This window comes from Typha latifolia, chromosome 5 (genome assembly GCF_019914945.1).
Source record: "Typha latifolia isolate L0001 chromosome 5, TyphaL0001v2, whole genome shotgun sequence".
In the NCBI taxonomy this organism is placed as follows: Eukaryota; Viridiplantae; Streptophyta; class Magnoliopsida; order Poales; family Typhaceae; genus Typha; species Typha latifolia.
Window position 1 is genome coordinate 3,521,774 of NC_133090.1, and position 19,805 is coordinate 3,541,578.

Consider the following 19,805-nt stretch of genomic DNA (forward strand, 5'->3'; position numbering starts at 1 on the left):
CACTAATCAGTTTAGTATTTTTGTCTAGTCCTAAAACGATGAATTGATCAATATTTTATGTATATGATTTAGCTCACATTGGGAAAAGTATGCGGGCTTAATATTTTTTATTTTTATTTTTGCAGAATTTACTAGTTCTAAAAAATAAAATCTCAACTATAATTGAGATGACTAATATTTTAAAAAAAAGATAGATGAGAGAAAAGATATAAACTGTATCTCAGATGACCAATATTTAATACCCCTTATAGTATTTAAAGTGTAACATTAGATAACCCTTTATAAGAGTTGATATTATAATATTTTAAATAGTGCAGGGGACAAATGATACATTTTCATAATTAATGAGGCAAAATAATATTGAGTCAAAAGTTTAGGGAAGGAAACTATAATTAAACTTTAGAAGAATAGGGTTTAATCTTTATCAAGCATCCATCACATACAACCAGGGTTGTATAGGGATAAAATGAGAAATGATAGACTATAAATCAGCAAAAGGCTCGTATAGCTAATCAGGTGTCACTTTTCTTATTGCCTTTTTCTTTTCTCTTGATAATAACAACCCTTAGACTATTTAGAGGATAGTTAAGGGCTTAACACCCCCAAAAGACTGGACCAAATGATACATTGGGCTGTTTGGTTGTCTTCATCTGATTGAATCAGGATAAATCAAATAGATGAGTCAATTCATGAATGTTTGATACATATAGGAATAATCAGTGTGTTATTTGGTTGGATGGATGAATGGGCAATTTATAAGGTTTAGAAATCAGTGGCTTATGATGTGAAAACCTTATTTCTTTATTGAGCATGTTGGTGGTAACAATAATTCCAAAAAGTCACAAAAAATTTAATTAAAAATAAATAAATAAATAAATTTACAGATTATAGAATGTTAAATTCTGTATAGTCGAGTCTAGTGTTGGACATTATCTCCTTAAGACCAATTCGACATCTATAGACGCTTCTAGAAACAGTAGACATTGGTTTCCTAAGATACAACGATTGTCTTACACTCGAAAGGAAGCATCTATTTGAATTCCTTGCCAAACTTCAAACCTGTATCAGGCAAAAAATTAAATTTAGACTTGACCCGCGCACGCCGCCCTGCTCGGTTTGGTTCACATGAGTTAAATTGCATAATAAACTTTACCCACAAAATATGTACTTCTTTTAGGGCCCAAAGCCTATAAAAAGTTTGTCATTTATATACCATACTAATATTTTTCAAATATTTAATATAGTATTAAACTCACTTCTCTTTATTTTCTATTATCCTGATACTCACTTTTGAGCCAATTTTCATTTAATTCTCTTTATGAATTCAAAAATTTGACTAAGTGAATATATGACAATAAAGTACTCTTTGAGCTAAATTAATTTCACCATTAAATCATCATTAATAATGTATGGCCCTACTTAAAACTTAGCTCAAAATTAATAAAAATTCATATCCCAAGGGAAGGACAAGAGATCTAAGGGCTCAATAATTCTAGATGAGTTGATGCTATCTTGGTGTCTTTAACATCTTTATTTATGTTATACTTTGGTATTGTTTTGGTCGTAGATGTGTTAGGCTTTAGTTTGAGGCCTGAACTCAATTAGTTAGTCTCATCTCTTAGTCTTGATTTTTTTAAGAGTAAACTTAATTAGATATGAAAAAAAAAAAAAAAAAAAAAAAGATTGAGGGTCTCTTAATGATCTCTAAACCGGTTCAATGGAGATTCCTAAACTCAAAACAAAATTTGGTTGTAGTCTTTATATAGGCACTATATGTGGTTGCTGCTGCTGATGTTTTGCTATGGTGATGATCTGATGTTTTGGTGGATTTATGTATGGGTTGTCATGTTTGTTAGGGTAGTTTCAGATTTGCTGTTGGAACTGGATCTTGTAAGGTTATATTTTGTGGATTGGTTGTCTGGCTTGTTGTGTTTAATTTGTTAGAGTAGTTTTTGATTTGTGGTTAGAACTGAATCTTGTATGGTTGTAGTTTGTAGAGATGCCAGACTTGCTTTGCATTCTGAGGGTTAATTAAGTTTCTGAATGAAAACAAGTAGCTGCCTTTTTGTGAAAGAAAAAAACGGAGTGATTTATATTAAAATTTTACCCTGAAATCTCATAATCTTCTAGTGAAAGAATGATAAAAAATTCGACAAATAATATATATATATATATATATTCTATAACATCTTATATTTTATTAGATTACTAATAAAAAAACCATGTTACTTGATATATTTAATTATACTTCCGAGCATTTCGCATCCAATTTTTTTTTTTTACTAGAGAGAGAAATGAGAATGAGTTGTAATTAACGTAAACTTTCCAATCATTTGTGACATGCATAGACTTACTATCCTAACAGCTTCCTACAAAGATATAAATTTAATATTTTTTAATATCCATTGATTTGTCTCAGAGTAGTGCTATGAATGTGGCAAGGCATTATGCTGTTCACGTTTAGGAATGAGCACATTTGGCGTAGGATGGTTCATAAATATCCTTGTCTCTCTCTTTTTTTTCTAAGTAATTTCATTGTCGTTTGGAAGAAGTGGCATGAGAGTTGCTACTTCCTAAGGAAACTTTCGGCTCCTCATGAAGACACTTAGTCAAGATTTTAGAAGCTTTTTTATAGATTTATTTTTGCTCAAATCAACAATGTTATCCGAGAGCAAGACTGATTACTCGGTGGCATTTACAACTCCCTCACCTGGGAGAGGATCATTCACTATGCAATGACCTCTCTTTCTCTGTGTCAATAAATTTAACTCTGCCACCAATCCATTCGAAAAGATTAGCAAACAAGCTCTTGGGTTTTCTGATCCCATCTACACATGGTTTAATCGTCGCACTGACTGGTTTTCGAATCCGCTAAACTATGTTTGTTTTCATTTTTTGAGCAACCTTCTCCCGAACAGAAGCGAGAGCTGTATGTTCGGTATATGATCTATGATTAAGAGTTCTCAGAAAGCCAGCCCAAGAGCAACCCGTTGCCCAACTACATCAGGTGGTAAGGGGTGTCTCCTTATGAGTTTTTGCATGAGTTGTTGTTGCCTTTCAATCAAGGTCAAGGTCAAGGTCAATCTATCAAAACCGTCCCCTACTGACTGGTTGCTACTCTGTGAATGTCTTAACCGGGCTTAGCTAACTCTAAATGGTGCAATCTCTTCCTATTAGCACGGTATTTCACCTTTCTGCCTTTAACCACAACCACATCATCTTGGATACCTCACCGGTGAAAAAAAAATGGAGGCCCTTTCGGTTCAGGACGGAGAGCCGGTGGTATAAAGTTAACTTTTACTCCAGTTTTTGTAGGGACTGGTGGACTAAAGTCTTCAATCCTTCTAGCAACTTGGCCTCTCTCACTCATCAAATCAACTTGTTGGCCAAATGAGAACCTACAATTGCCTCTCTAGAAAAAGAGTCGATAGCTCCTGTTTCAACATGTCCATCAGGCTACTTCTCAATTGCTCATTGGCATTTGGCAAAAGCTGCTCGATTTCACTGCATGCTAGGGTTGATAGTAGGAAACCACTACTTCAGATTGGCCTCATGGATCCTCTCCCTCGCATCATAGCTACAATTGGAGAGTCTTACATAAGCTCTAACCAATGCTATGAAATATTTGGATGGTGAGAAAAGACTTCCTGTTTAGAGGTATTGTGATTGGGATCCACCCTAACACCTCTTTGTCTCATGAAGGCTAAATTCTGGGACCCTGCACTAGCGTGACGTGTAGTGAAATAGTTGTGCAAGACTATATTTGGTGGATTCCTAATCACCCTTTGTGTGAAGGTTTGTTTTACGGGTTATAGTAACTAGTAACAACACTGTGCCCCGACTGGGCAGTTCTCCACGTTATCCTTGATTGTAAATAGGGCTGACTAGCTCGACAAGCTGCTCGAGCTTAGCTCGGGCTCGGCTCGGCTTGGTCAAAGCTAGGCCGAGCTCGAGCCGCTAAAATCGGATTGATAGGCTCGTTAAACTCTTCTTCTTCTTCTTCTTCTTCTTCTTCTTCTTCTTCTTCTTCTTCTTCTTCTTCTTCTTCTTCTTCTTCTTCTTCTTCAGTCACGGTGCCCCTCCTCCTCAACAGCGGTGCCGCAAGTACTTCCTCCTCCTCCTATGGCAGGGGCAGGTCGGCGCGGTGCCGCTGCCTCTTCCTTCAGCAATAGTAAGTCACCGCATGCTGCCATGGTGCCGCCTCCTTCAGCAGCGGCAAGCTGCCTCGCTAGCCCTCCTCCTCCTCTTTCTTCGGCTCGACTTGGGCTCAATCTGGCTTAGTCCGACTTGCTGATAGGCTCATTTCAGGCTTGAGCTCAGGCTCTGCTTGAGTTGAGTTGAGCCGAGCCTGAGCCTAATTCTAAGGCTTGAAATTAATTTCGAGCCAAGCTTGAGCCGGTGCCGACTTGCTTAAGCTCAACTTGTTTACACTCCTAATTGTAAATAGCTGCTCTCTTCGAACTCGTGGATTAAAGTGGGGTTCATAAGTAGACTTAACAATTTCTATGCTCATTCTCTCGCCTAACATGCTGTTTGTCTAAGATCATCTGATCGTTTATCAGTCAAATAACTAGCTGCCCATTGTAACCCGATTTACTCCAATGATATTGGTCTACGGACCTTCATTAAAAAAAATTAAAAAAAAAACAACACCATGGCCCCACAAGTTAGCCAGTCTAGTCATTCAAAATAATATTAGTAAAGAATGGATTGAGATGTAATCAGTGATCTTGCTATTGAATGGATTATCTCGTCTATTAACTTTTTAAGAAAATATTGTTAGTGGTTAATATCCTCGTACACCTATATATAGTTTATTTCATATACATGACATTGAATATTCCAAATTAAATTTATTTATTATGTATTTGTGTTCTCTGGTAGGGAGACAACTTCATTCAAGTAGTCACATAACTTCATTTAAACTGTACAAATAGCAACAAACACTAATAGGATAGTGTTTTTTGCTCTACAGTCTAATGACTTTAATTAGAACACTATTAAATTCCTACTTCTCTCTCAGCAAAAACATAAAGACGTTAATGATCAACCTAAGAATAAATAAAAGGAATGTGTGACACATAAGCAAACAACACATGATTAGAATGAAATCAATTGCGAAAATTTCCCTACAAATATACATTGGACTTGTCTGATTGATTGTGCAGTAAACCATAAAGATGTTATGATCACGATAAAACCGCAAGAGAGACTTGAACCAAAATTGATCAAATTTATATTCATAAGGATGTTATCATTTTCAATTTTTCTTGTATGCTCAAATATAAATCACTGTTTTTTCAAAATACTTCTAACAGAGAGATAATTTTAAGTTGTATTAAATGCGAGTAATAAATGATATATCATCCCTCTCTAATAAGAGTAATACTTGTAAGATAGGCATACTAAACATCATGTCCTATAATAATATCCAAAATGGATGGATAGAAATTATAAAACCAAGTCAGACAGATTTAATTAGTTTTATATAAGTGCAGAATAATGGAACACCAAGAACGTAAGTGGCAGTTGTTTGCGCAAATCTGAATAAAGTCTGCGAATGTTATGTACTTCAACTATTAAAATACGGTCTAATTGCTCACCTGTACTTCTCAATATTCCTCGTGATCAATCTCTTGTATGCCGGCCTTAGCTATGCTCTTCCTCTCCTTCCGCAGGGGCCTTCTCCTTGCTGTCGCCGATTCTAGCCCGAGCAGCTAGGAAATGGGAGAGAATTTTCTTTTTTCCTCTCTCCCCTCCAACCTTTCTCTTTCCTTGCCTGTTATCATCCTCTCTCCCTCACCATCAGGTTTGTTTTCTCCCACTTTCTACCTGTCGTCGTTCTCTCCACTTCAATCTCTCTTTTGGCCAAGGTTTTCTCCACCGCCTATCTAACGTCTATCATGCCTTCCTCCACCCATGCTGTCACAGGCTCTTGCAGCCATTCAGCATGCCCCTATCCTCTATCGCTTCTCATTTCCCTCACTTCATTCATCGTTGTTCACTCTCGCTGCCCATTGCCTAGCGTCCGACTTGCTTCCTTCCTTCTCCATCTCCTCTCACGTTCCTTCCACTTTGGTGAGGGTGACATCTATGGAATCTTAGTGGATGTTGGGTCACTTAATTTCTTTAGTTGTGTTTCGTCTTTAGTTTTCTACAACTTTTGACTACACTGCTTCAAGATCTGATCAAGATTGAGAAGGAGCTAAAATTAGCTAGCCAGTAAAGCATGTACATTATGAGTGTTTTCTCATTCAGATCCTGTATGTCTTTGAAGTTTGATGCTTATTTTTCTTGTAGTGCTGGTAAAAGGCTCTTCAAAATATCTCCCACTTTTTTGTGTACAAAGCTTGTAAAATGTGATTGAAATTAATGAAGTTATCTGCAGGCTATTCATTAAAAGTAAAAAGAAAAAAAAGAAAAGAAAATCTATTAAAATACATAATGCATATATTAAGTGCAAAACAATGCATACTAAAGAGAGAAATCTACAGATGTGTGTTCAAATCAACTAGACTTTATAAGATCGCAATCTACTTAAGAAATACTTACATGTAAGCATGAAACTATGCAGACTAAGAGAGAGATATATACTATGCAAATCAACTGAACTTATGTAGTCACTATTTGCTTCAGTTATTGAAACAACGAAATATATACATGGAAAGAAGATGGATGCAAATTTACGAACAACGTGCATAACATGATTATAGGTCACCTTTTCTCCACTTTGGGTATGTAATGTGATTCGAAGTATCTCTCAATTAACCAACCGACGCTAGTAGAGTTGGTAAGTATCTTGCCTATGACCAAGGAGGTCATAAGTTCAACTCTAACCCCAAACAATATTGTGGAGAAATTATTTGGTAGTTGATGGTTTGATAGCTTAGCCCGATTCAGTTGAAGGCTTGGTAGTACGGTTAGCTTGGATGACAGTTTGGCAACACAACGGCTTGGAGCAGATCTTGACGGCATTTGGTTCGGAGCAATTGTTCGACGATGCATTTGGTTTGAAGCCTAAACTAGGCAGCTAAAACCTCGGTGGAGCCTAAGTGTCTCTATATCTAGGGAGGATTGGCCCTTTGTCCAACCCATACCTAGCCTTCAGGCTCATGAATGATAAAAAAAAAATTACCTCTCAATTTATTACCACATTTGATGCATTGGAAACTCTCTCTCCATCTAACGAAATAGTATTTTGGTTAGAAAATAATGGTTTAGATCTAAAGGTGATTATCCAGCGACCAGGCTAGGTTCGAGTTGGGCCAACCGAGATAAACATTGTATTTGTCAGCTCGTCCGCAAGTGGATTGAATCGGGCTAGAATAGTCTAGCTCGTTACCACCCACCAGCCCGTCAAAGAGCAGGCTCGGGCTAAGGTCGGGCCAGATTCAACTAGCGGGTTGAGCTTTAATAGGTTCATCTTCCTCGATTACACCATTTTCAATACGCCATCTTCAAGCTTCACTTGCCTTCACATGCCATTCTTAGATTTCTCCGACAGCAGCAACCGAGCCATTGACCCCCTTGACGAGATCCAACTTCCCATTTACTGCAAGATTATCATCCAAAAACGCATGATTATTCGGTGACCGATGTCCAAACCCGCCACACCTAGTTCACCACCTCCATCCCTTTCCTCAATTTCACTGTCACAAACATCCTAATCTTCCCATTCGCGTACTCTACCGCCCGATTAGTCATCTTGAACGCGATTGTCGACTACTCAATCAAATCATAATCTACAGCGAAGATGTTATACGTCTTTTCCCCACTTAGATGCTTGAACCCTCACCAAAGGGATTGATGGATCACGCCACCCAATCAGCCGGATCCGCAAGTGGTGCAACGTGATCGAAGGTCCAGCGGAGAGAGGATACGAGATGAGGCAAGTCATTGCACACCACGAGCACGCGGACTTTTGAGTCAAGCGATGGGCGAGCTTCTGAGCTTAAGCCAGAAGGGCAAAAGGCTGGCTTGTGTCGCTCATTGGCAATTTGGGCTCGGGCCCAAACTGAGTCCGAGTCAGGCTAGGCCCAAACCGGGCCCGAGCCATGCCAAGCTGGGCATGGGCAGGTTGGTCATATAATCACCACTATTTTGATCACGACACGAATTGAAAATGTAAAGTAACGAATTTCTTACGCAAATACTAAAACCACAAATAGTACTAAGAAGATGCAGTTCTGTAACCGATTTCTTTACCCCAGTCCAGCAACTTATGGTTTAATGCTAGAAACTTAATCCTAGACAACCAAAAGTGTTGTCTGGCACTAAACAAAAAGGCTGATCTTGAAGAAAAATTAACTCCATCATATTGTCATAATGACATTGGCTTCAATTTTCCTACCATATTAAAATCTGCTTGCATTCTATCATATTAATAACTTTAAATTTGGCCATTCAAAAAAATAATAAGAAAAAACGTACACTAAACTGCTCAGAATAGAACCCAAGAAGCACAGATGGCAGTATAATTTACATGAGCAAAGAATATTTCGTCCCAGAATAGAGCCCTAAGAATATTAATATCTGCTCGCATTTTTCTCAAAATCCTAAGAATATATTGTCAGTATAACTCTAAATGAGGCCGTCAAAAACAAAAGAAAAAAAAAGACTTACATTGAGTAGAATCCAAGCAGACAGATGGCAGCTCATCCAACTGCTGATAATTTTTGGGATGAAAGCAATTCTTTGACCTGGCTAATCACTTTCTTCTTTATGGGCTCAAATGGAATATGGTTGATCACTTCATTCCCAAATGAGAAAACAAGAGCATTCTTTGCCGTTTCCAAGTCCAAACCTCTTGTCCGAAAGTAGAAAAGCTGGTCTTCTTGAATGTCACTGACAGTAGCACCATGGGCACATTTGACATCATCAGCAACTATTTGTAGGTTAGGCTTCACATGAACAAGTGCCTGTGGTCCCAAAAGGAGGGTTCTTGTTTGCTGCCCAGCATCAGTTTTCTGTGCAAACCTGTGCGTGCCAATTTCAGATCAGATCAATGAACTAGTAGGAAAGGATTATCAACTATGCGCTTCAGTAGCCTGATTAAGACCTCATCTTGACATATTGGCAAATGGGTAAGTTGACACCTTTTGAAAAGATATTTTAAAATAACATCCTCCATTGGCTTTGTAAGGGATGTTCTCAGTGCATTCATTTTGACTAAACTGTTTTTATTCTCTCTCCCTTTTGACTGACCTTTGCCAAAACGAAGAATACCAAATGACTACGATATATGAGATATTCCAAAGTATACCAAAAAAGAAGTGCATTATAAATATGTTAGATTTATGAAGTTTTCTGCAATAAAACTAAACCATTGGAAGCAATATGCAAAAAGTTGAACAAAAACCAGTTGAGTGACAAACGATTCACTTTTCACAATTCCAAGTTCCATAATAGGAGGATCTATAAGGAAAGGCACTCCAGAGATACAGAAGTGAGGTTCCATCCAAATAGGAAGGAAAAGGTATTGCTGAAGTACCTGTTGACCTTGATGTTTCCATCAAATATTGCGTGTCCTTCTGGATCACATACAATGCATTTGTGAAGCTGTCGTGAGTAACCTCTTGGATGATCCAAGATTAATTTGCTATGAAGATCTTGTATCTGCTTATTTTGAGCAAAGTGAAATGCTGACAAGTCTGTCACAGTGTCAGGGCCTAACTGTTGGATATGAAGATTGTGCCTGCTCAGTTTTCCTCCCGTGCTTACCTCAACAAGCTTGTACGAGCTAGTTGATTTCTGCAAATGCAAAATTACAATTAATCCCTGAAAGTTTTGGTCCTTTATCAACCTTTCCACTATAAGTTTCTATACATAATCAAAATCAATATATGCCTGCTCAAGATATTGTTCATTCAAAGCTACAAATTAATTGGAAATAATGTTACAAAATACACCTCTAGAATTGACAAATTCATAGCAGTAAAACCAAGAGGTTTAAGCCCAGCCTGACATCGCCACTCACACCAGTTCAAAGCAAACAATTCCCCCAATTTTCCATGTACTGACCCAGCTCCCTAATATGTCAACCATAGAACACTCATAGCAGGTGGATTATGATTATTGACCACAAACTGGATGGATACAAAACTGCTCATACTGCAATTAGGAGGCCGGAGAAAAAAGTATTTAATACCAATGCCATGTGATATGTAATTAAAAATATTAAACATGTGCCATTCACAATTTGTGAAAACAAAGTAGACTTTTACCAAGATCATTTTACTAGCACCAAGTAGCTTATGAACACAATAAATTACCCAGGGTAGGCATATCAAGCATGATAATACACAATTCATTGGTATTAGAAAGATATCTACATATATACACTTTCTGCATATACTTCCTGCAATGCTGAGCAAAATTGCAAGTGACCATCAGTATGCATCTTATGAGGCAAACTCGTAAGACTATCTAATTCTACAGTCTATACTATGTAGTCTTTAGGACAGTCTTTCTCGTTCAACAAGAGCATCTGTAAGTATAAGAACGTTAATTCACCAAATTTACATGAATTCTATCAATTCAGTCAACATTTTATGGATTAAGCTTTTGATGGAATATTTCTCACTTTTTGTTAACCTCTTCAAATGTGCATTTCTAACATCATCAGTTCATCCTCATGCATATTTAAAAAAAGTGCCTTAAATAATGAAAAAATAACTAACACTGGTTACTTCCTCAATAAGAGCTCTGATTTAGGATGACTTAGGAGTTGGACCTATTGTGGATGATATAGATGCATCAGTGACACTCACAAATTAAATATATTATGATATGTATGTTAATTCACAAATTGTTCTAAAATCTTTAGTTAGTAGAGAATGATGGTTTCAATATTTTATATTCTAACACTCCCTCTTACTTCCAAGGTTAAGACATTTTAAGAAGCCCAAGAAGTAGTCTTAAATGAAATAGGTGGAGGTTTTCTATTTTTTTAAACACCAAATAAGCTCATCAAAATTTATAGGACCTCTACGCTGATACTATGTTAACTTATCAATTACTTTAAAATCTTAAGCTATTAGATAATTGTGTGACTTTTTTATATTTATATTCTAACAATGCAAATTTGAAAATCTAAAAAAAATGTTATCCAAAATATATGATACTAGGACAAAGAAAACTAACTTTCGGCAAAGTCTTAAAGACAGTAGTAAAATTATCTATAATTACAACAAATAAATTCAGTACAATTGCCACAATGTAGTTGCCGCCCTTTCCAACTAATCCCTTGAGATTCGACTTGAAGTTCATACATCGAAGACTTCATAATTCTAGGTATTAACATTTCCAAATCTATGTCGTCTTTTGACAGTTTGTGGGTTAAAAATAAGAGAAAGTTTAAAAAGATGAAATGAAACTTAGATCTAAACGGAAGAAAATATTTTGTACAGACTGCTAGTCTGCTATAGTATCATATCATACCACTGTAGTACCAACAGTATTGCTATAGTACTAAAACCCAAAATTAGTTTTTCTTGGTTTCTGCAGTAGAGAATTAAAAGAAAACAATAAAGAAAATGGCTGATGAAAAAGGACAATAGATACCAAAGATTGTTGGCTTCATGCCTGACCTTCACATGAAAAAGAAGAGGAAGAAGCTTCCATCAAAAACTTTTTTACTCCAAAAAGAATCTGCCACACAAAAGAGATTGGCTAGGGTTTACTTTCTTTTATCATTGATTTGCCATACATGAAAACCAAACCAACTCTTAATGCACTCTAAAATTAAGCCTAACAAATAAATCTAGACTCAATTGGGCTAGATTGAAGATCAAATTTAGCTGAGTAAGGATCAAATTGATCTGCATAAATCAAATACTTGTATCTTGACCTTCGCTCCATATCAAATTTGCATCATCGTACATCAAAAAGATTAGTGTCAACGCCTATATTTTAGAATTGCTTGTAGAGATAGCGACCAGTTCCACATTCAACATTAATGACCTTAGACCTTTCCACGAATGTAGATTGGACCTATATCCTCATCTTTGAATTTGAAAAACAATATATTTGTTCCTCCTATGTTCATAGCTACAAAGGTTCCTTATAAAAAGAAAGAAGGGATTGAGAGTATACTAGAGGATTGCATTGTTTCTATTAGGTGGATATCAACATCTTTTGGTCTAATGGACGGATAAGCCGATAATTGATTCTAAACGGATTAGTGATTGAGAGCCTCAGTAGTTGGCCTAGATCTCTTTGAGTTTCAATATAACCTTCATTCTGTGGAGTTGATTTTTTTCCAAGTAGGGGAGAGCTGATGGATATCAAGCACCACCTCCTGATTGAGATTCTGTCCATATTTATTATCGCTGTTAGAAGAAATTTCCAAGTTTTTGGTTGTGCAACAGTACACATTTGACATTGAGCAAAGGTTACGATGCCAGGATCTGATTCATGTTGATCAATTAGATCCTTCTCAGAACTGAATTTGAATTTTAGTTTAGTCCAAGTGAATCTAGAATTTGTTTAATTAGGTTTAATTCAGTGTTCTATTAGGAGTTGGTTTGGTTTATTTATAATAAGATTGTTAGTGGAGGGCAAACTGCCATAAGAAAGGGATTAAACCCTAGCTGATCTATCTAGTATGGTAGATCCTAATGGAGTAAAAGAAGTTTTTGAAGCTTATTCCTCTTCTTATGTGTGTGAAGCCAACAATCTTCCAGAACTATTCTCTTTCTTCTTTATTAATCCTTATTTTGTTGTTTCCTTTTTAATTCTTCACTATAGAAACCAGAAAAAAGCTATTTTTGGGTTTTAACATTTAACAGTATAGCTGCTATTGTAGAGGTACGTACAGCACAAGATTGGCTTCTTCAGATTGAAAAGGCTTTTTCTTGTCTCTCTTTTTCATCTTTCTCCTATTACCAACCTACAGATTATCAAAAGATGATATAGACATGGATCTTTTGAGACCTAAAACTACCAAGTGATCGATGTATAGACCTTGAATCAAATCTCAAGGAATTAATTCTTAAAAAGTAGTGACTATCATGGTAAATGTTCCAAATATCTTTGAAGTTATTAAGTATTAATTGCTGTCTTTAAGTCTTTATTGCTGAAATTTATTTCCCTTCATCTCACTGTCACGTATTTTGTATAACATAAGCTTTAGGTTCTCATCTTTGCATATCATAGCTAACCCTAAGTGAGTCTCAGGTAACATAGAGTTCCACCAATTTTGACACACTGCCAACATGATTTCATTACCAAAAGAGGTTAGTTTATAGCTCCCTGCATGAATTCATTCCCAAAAGTAAGGTTATAATGATTATTGTAAACTTAAGGGGAAGTTGTTCTACTGTCCTCCATAAAGAGTATCACAAGAGTATCCAGTTGTTTGGTCAACTGAAGATTCCTAGTGAAAAGCTAGTGGATGTCTAAAGGTTTCATTTACAATGCTCTAGAAGTCAGGTTTCATTCCTAAATAAGTAAATAAGTACATTAGATGCATCATCTTGCCAAGGGAAAAATTAAGAAATCATTGCACATACTTGATTTTTTGGTTATATGATTTTATTGCCAAATCTTGTTGTCCAGACCTCAAGGGTATCAGTTGATATGGTTTCCAATATCAAACACCAAAGACCAATATAGCTAACAAGCAGCTCGAGTGAGCAATTGAAAATGCTACGGCAAGCTTTAGACCAATTGAAGCCTTATAGTTAAGTCTCTTATTTTTCTGTCCCATTTTCTTGTCCCTAATAATAATATGAAAGAGAAAATAAGGCAATTACAAGAGCTTTACCTGCCGAGCAATCGTCCACTTAATATGTGCAGCCTTCAGCGACTGCCTCTGTATGTAGGAGTGTGAAACCTTTGCACCCTCTTCAATCACAAGCTCCATAACTGAATTAGCCCAATAGCACTTCTCCTCGCTCCCCTCCACCCCGAAGTGCTCCTCTACTATCATGACCTCCGCTCCCTCCTCCACCACAACCAAAACCCTCGGGTTTGACATTGGCATTACACTCTCCTCCGCACCCACGCCCCCGCCGCTATACCCGAATTGCACATGAATCGGTTCGTCCACTACGCGCACTCCGGCTGGCACATGAATCACGGCGATATCGGCAGCACCAACACTATTAAAATCCCAAAAAATATCCTTTTCTACAATCCCATTGCTGTAATCCAATGCCGCGACCACCCGATCGTAGAGAGCGCCTTGGGGAATGTCCGAGATGCTGCCGACGAAGACGCCGGTAGGGAGGGCGGAGAGGGAGGAGAGGGAAGGGACGAAGACCCCATTGACGAGGGTGAGGAGATTAGGGAAAGGGGAATCGAGGGGGGAAGAAGGAAGGGTCGGGATCGGGGTCGGGGTCGGCAGAATCGGGTACTTACGGAGGTACGAGATGTCGGTGAAGCGGAAGGGGTCGGACTTCCTGGTCGGCCATGGAGTATAGAGGAGGGATTGGGAGGAGGAGTCCCTTAGAGTTTGAAGAGGAGGGAAAGATTGGACCGAGGAGGAGGAGGAGGCGAGGGAGTCTTCGAGCTTCTCGGCGATCTCGAGGACGAAGGGGTCGGAGATGGCGATGGAGGAGGAGGAAGAGGAGACAGCGAGGGGTTTGGATCGTCGAGGAGGACTTAGGGTTAGGGTCAGAGTTTTGGGAATGGAGTGGGGTGGGCGTAGGAGGATAGAAGGGGAGAGGGAGGAGGAGGAGGAGCAGCAGCACCACATATCTCTCGTTCTTCCTCTTGCGACGCGGGTTTTGATTAAAGGGAATATGTATGCGAAGTACGGGTGGAAACGGACCGGATGGTGCTAACTCCGTATCTATATATTTTTTTTCCAGGTACAAATTCATATACGAAAATTATTAGACAAATAGTTAAATTTAAAATTATATTTTAACTAAATAAATAATTTAAAATTATATTTTAACTAAATAAATAATTTTAAATTATATTTTAACTAAATAATTTTTGAATAGATGATCATGTCTTAAACGAGTGTGATCAAATTTCAAACGAGTTATGATATATTATTTGGAGACAAATAACACAAAAATATTAAGAGTTTTAGAAAAAATAAAATTTTTGCATGTTAAATACATATTAAATTAGCAAAATTAATCTCTACAAATAATATGTAACGCATCATTAGTAATAATATTAATATTTACTATTTAAATAAATAAATTAAAAATTATAAATAAAAAATATGCAGGTAAATAAATATTCGTCTGAATACGTATTCGAGATTTTTTTTTATAAATTATATTCGTGTCTAAATCCTTATCCGGATGGACAGAATTTTTTTATTTAAATTGGATCATATCTGATTAGAGTTAATTTGACCTATTTTTACCTTAATATGAAAGTGAGGATTATCGGGAATATTTGCGGGCGTGATAACGAGTCGGAATTTTGTTTCACAATGGATCTAAAAAATAAAGAAAATTGATAAAGTAATGTCCCTTATTATTATTTACATTATATATTATCAATATTTTATCAATCAACCCCTACGATATAAATTAATCATCAGAAACTCCCTAATATTAGTTTTCTTAACTGAAGAAGGTAACTATATACATTAATTAACTTAACTAAAGATGCAAAAATATCTAAAATACCCTTTAATAACATTCCCTATCAAATTTTCTCTCTCAAAAAATAGTTCATCCCACAAAATAACGAAAGCCTACTCCCCAAAACCCCTATTCTACTCATAAAAATCGACGGCAATCATTGATCTTCTCACCTCTTTTCTCTAGCAGTCTTCTCATTTATCTTTTTCTTCATTGTGGCAATGCTCTAATTCTAATAGGCTAAGAAGGAAGTGGAGTTGGGGAAGAAAAAGAGATGAGGAAGTGAGAATTTTAGTATAAAATAAATGGTAACTTAAATACTTATATTTTTATCTTTAAAAATAATGGAATATTCTCAATCCCGTTGCTTCTCTCAGGTTAAGTTTAAGTCGAGAGTTTTTAAGATTAAATCCATACTGCAAGGGTCCATTGATAAATATTGATAACGTAGGGTGTAAATAATAAAAAAAGATCAATTTCTAAAAAATAATTAAGAGCTATTATTAATATGAAGTGAAACTTGTTGAGATAACTAGCTTTATATTTCACTCATCTTCTTCTATGGGTGTCAAACCAACTCACTGGCTTGTAAGCTATTTGAGATAATTTTGAGTTGAGCTCAATTAATAAGTGAGCCGAGCTAGAGCTTACCTTTATTCACTTAAGCTCGATTTGAATTAGCTTGTATATGATTTATATATTTTTTTTATCTAGAGCTAGTTATGGGATTGATTCCCTTTTTTCTACCAACATTATTTTTGGGCTTATCTAATCAAATTGAGTTAACTAGTTTGAGCTTGAGTCAAGCTCGAGTTTGGCTTTAAATGATCTCAAGTGGCGTTACGCTGAGCTCGCTCAAGCTCAACTCACTTACACCCCCTACTTTCTCTTTCTCTATTTCTTGCTTTGACCATCTTTCTCATTTTCTCCTTCTCTCTTCGCTTTGTTCTTTTCATTGTATTCTCATTCTCTTTCTTTACCGCTCCTCCTTTCTTGCTTTTTTTTTCTTCTGCCTCTTCTTTCTAGTTGTCGATCTCCTCTTCCTACGATGGCTATCTTCGCTGCTTATTTTTCTTTGCCTTCTACCTATCTATGTTCTTATTTTTCATTCAACCTCCGCCTTTTTACCTTAGCGGTTGACAATAGTCTATATTTTCCTAAAAATGTGACTATTAGGTTCGAGTATCAACAACATGACCTCGCTTGGTACGACACAGAAGGCTTTCAAGTTCATTGATGGTCAAACCTAGGTATGAAGTTGGCCTGATATTTCTAATCCAACCTATCCCAACTCATGGCTTCCTTTACTTATGGGTAAAAGAGATGAATCATTCGAGTGCTTCTACAAAAATAATGATATTAAATTAGGTATTAAACTAAAAATCTATAAATTAAAACTTATCAAGTAATAAATTTTTTTATTTAAATATGCAATATTTTATTACATTTAATAAAGTGAACTTATATAAGGAACCAATGCTTGTAAGTCAAGAAACTCCTAAATAATTGATACAACTTATCCTAACAAGATTAGTACATATATTAATTTATAAGATGTCATATAATATTATAACTATTATTTTTCTTGTAGATCTTATCCAACCCTTAAATATATACTAGAGTTTTCACTGACTTATAATTTACTACAATAAGCATCAATTACTCGGCCATATATGCTAAATATAAATTTAGATGTAACTGTGATAACTAAGATTGCCAACATATATTAGGCAACTCATGATAGTATTAAATATATCCTTTACTCATATCTTCTACTAAAATAGTATGTCAAATTTACTATCATTATATTAACATAGAAGTGGGTCATTCTCAATATATTATCCAAATATGCCTTAATAGGTTAATATTGAGATGTTTCAATTAAAAATCGTTCAAATTGTATATCTTTATTAAAATTCAAGATAAGTCTCACTATTTTAGAAACCTTCATTGGTATATATATTCACATTACGGTCAAAATGATGAGAATATTTAAATATATATTTATTATGCAACTTTCTTATGACTTTATGAATTTTTTCTAACTTCACGAATTGCTCGTTTATTTAGCATCACCAAGGGAATATATTTTGGGAAAGTAACATTTTATAACTCTTATTTTGTACCGAGGATCTATAAACAAAGACACAATATAAGATTATATTGCTACCAATATTTGTCAATTTTTTTTTATTGATGTTGTCATAGAAAGAACAAATTCATTAAATTTTCTGCACCTCTTTTTAATTTATAATTGAATAAAATAAGTTAGCAATTAGGTACGGAGTTCTTGAAAGTAATTTAGTTATCATATGAAATGTTTCATATATTTGTATAACATTATAACTTTCTTTTATTACTCATTTATTGGGCATACAATAAATTTAATTAGATTAACATAATAAAATCTCTTAAATGCATTGCTATAATCTGCAATATCACTAAGCATTAAACAAATAGAAGTATATTCTTTTGCTCTCTTTTAAAAATCCTCCACTGCAAAGATAATTTTTTAAGAATTACGATGATATGATGAGCATTTTCTATTGTATTTTTATTTTTATTTCAAATCATCCTATAAAACTAAATTAATAATATGTGTGACACATTTAATATAAAAACACATGCCACTACTAATTAGAGCTTGTTGATCACTAAGCCGAATAATCACATCTCTAATACATATATTATTAGCACGATCATTATTCAAAGTTAATGAAAATAGCTTTCAATCATTTATTTATAAATGCATGACATAGTTTTAACCATGTATGTATTTTTTTCTAAATGTATAAAATTTATGATTCTTTTTTGAATACTTCAATCATCATCAATTAAATATATTATAACTCTTATTATGTTTAAAAGTTTAGAAATCCATAATAGCACTCATACAACATAAAAGTAAACCAATCATATATATATATATATATATATATATTCTTTTTTTTTGCTCAATATATAATTTCAATATTTAATAGTAATCCACAACTTTGTTAAAAAATTAGGCCAGAGAGATTTTATAAATACAATAAAATATTTAATCTCTACAATAGAGAAATGATATTCATGCAACACTATTGCTATAACAATTTTTTTTTTTACCTCCTCTTTGTATTTGTATGACTCAAAATTTTATTCGAACTTCTATAAGATTGAGTAACTTTTGCCCTCTTTCTCTACTATAATTATTTTTATAGTGGTTCTTAAGTATGTCATTTCCATAAAATTTTCTTCACTAAATTATTTTTGGCAAGATTCACATATTGCTTTGCACTTGCTAAATGTTTTCTCATGGATTACTTTAGTCACTTTAATTTTCTCAAAATATATCGTTCTAGATATTCCATATCAACTTCTTTATTTGTTTTATCATCATTAATAACACTATAACTAGTGTCATCTTGAATTGATGAACTTGTAGATGACATTGCACTCTTAAATATAGAATATTAAAAATTATATGGTTCATATGCAATTTCTAATATTACATAAATTAATTTACAAAAAGTCCAAAAGTTGCATAGATCATAGATTGCAGCAGAACATATTTCAAACATCAATTTATAGAAGAATTGTAGAAATTAATTTACAAAATAAGGATTTATTTAGATGTAAAACGTTGTAGAAACTTGTGTGCAATTTCAAACACCGTAGAAACATATCAAACTTCATTACTAAATGATTTAATTAGATGCAATACATAAAGGATTAGCTTGAAGGATTTAATTAGCTTGAATAATTTAATTAGATGTAAAACATAAGAAGAGAACAAGAAAAGCTTATAGAGCTCCGAGGCAGTGTTTGGTGGAGATGACAATCAACGGATGAAGATGAAGAGGTCAAATGTGGCAATTGATAATAAGAAAAATACAATAGTCGGTTAGTGAAGAGGAAGAGGTTAGAGAGAAGCAATGCTAACTAAAAGGGTTGGGACATTATAGAAAGTAAGATTATTGAAGGAGTGAGGGTTTCATTTCATGACAATTAAGGCTAGGCTGTGAGATAGAGTCGAGATGATGAGTGAAAACAAGGGTATGAGGTTGGTAGCGCAACATAGTGTGGTTAGCAGATATGGTTAATGTAAATGAATGTCTAATATCCTTATTTAAAAAAAACTTACATACTAAACTTTGGTTTTTAGGGAGTTTTAGATATTTTGGGTCTACAAAAAAAATAAAAATTCTTAGGTTTTGGTAACAACAAAATTGAGCACTTGAAACTAAGTGCACTTATTTTTTATAGTATCTATTA

General features: G+C 35.0%; 1 protein-coding gene across 1 annotated transcript; it reads right to left on the reverse strand.

Moving 5' to 3' along the window:
- Window positions 1-8,448: 8,448 nt before the first annotated feature.
- LOC140789402 (protein ABCI7, chloroplastic) lies at window positions 8,449-14,763 on the reverse strand. The gene is made up of 3 exons (XM_073139091.1): window positions 13,766-14,763; window positions 9,491-9,750; window positions 8,449-8,976 (listed from the first exon to the last, which is right to left on the reverse strand). The coding sequence occupies exons 1-3, from the start codon at window positions 14,696-14,698 to the stop codon at window positions 8,655-8,657; spliced, it is 1,515 nt and encodes a 504-aa protein (XP_072995192.1). The 5' UTR covers window positions 14,699-14,763; the 3' UTR covers window positions 8,449-8,654.
- Window positions 14,764-19,805: the final 5,042 nt, after the last annotated feature.

Bases quoted from the DNA above. Each gene is read 5' to 3' on its own strand.
- LOC140789402 (XM_073139091.1), bottom strand. From the start codon at position 14,698: ATGTGGTGCTGCTGCTCCTCCTCCTCCTCCCTCTCCCCTTCTATCCTC. The intron at 9,751-13,765 runs GTAAAGCTCTTG...TTGCATTTGCAG, and splicing joins AGTGGACGATTGCTCGGCAG to AAATCAACTAGCTCGTACAA. The intron at 8,977-9,490 runs GTACTTCAGCAA...TGGCACGCACAG, and splicing joins GGAAACATCAAGGTCAACAG to GTTTGCACAGAAAACTGATG.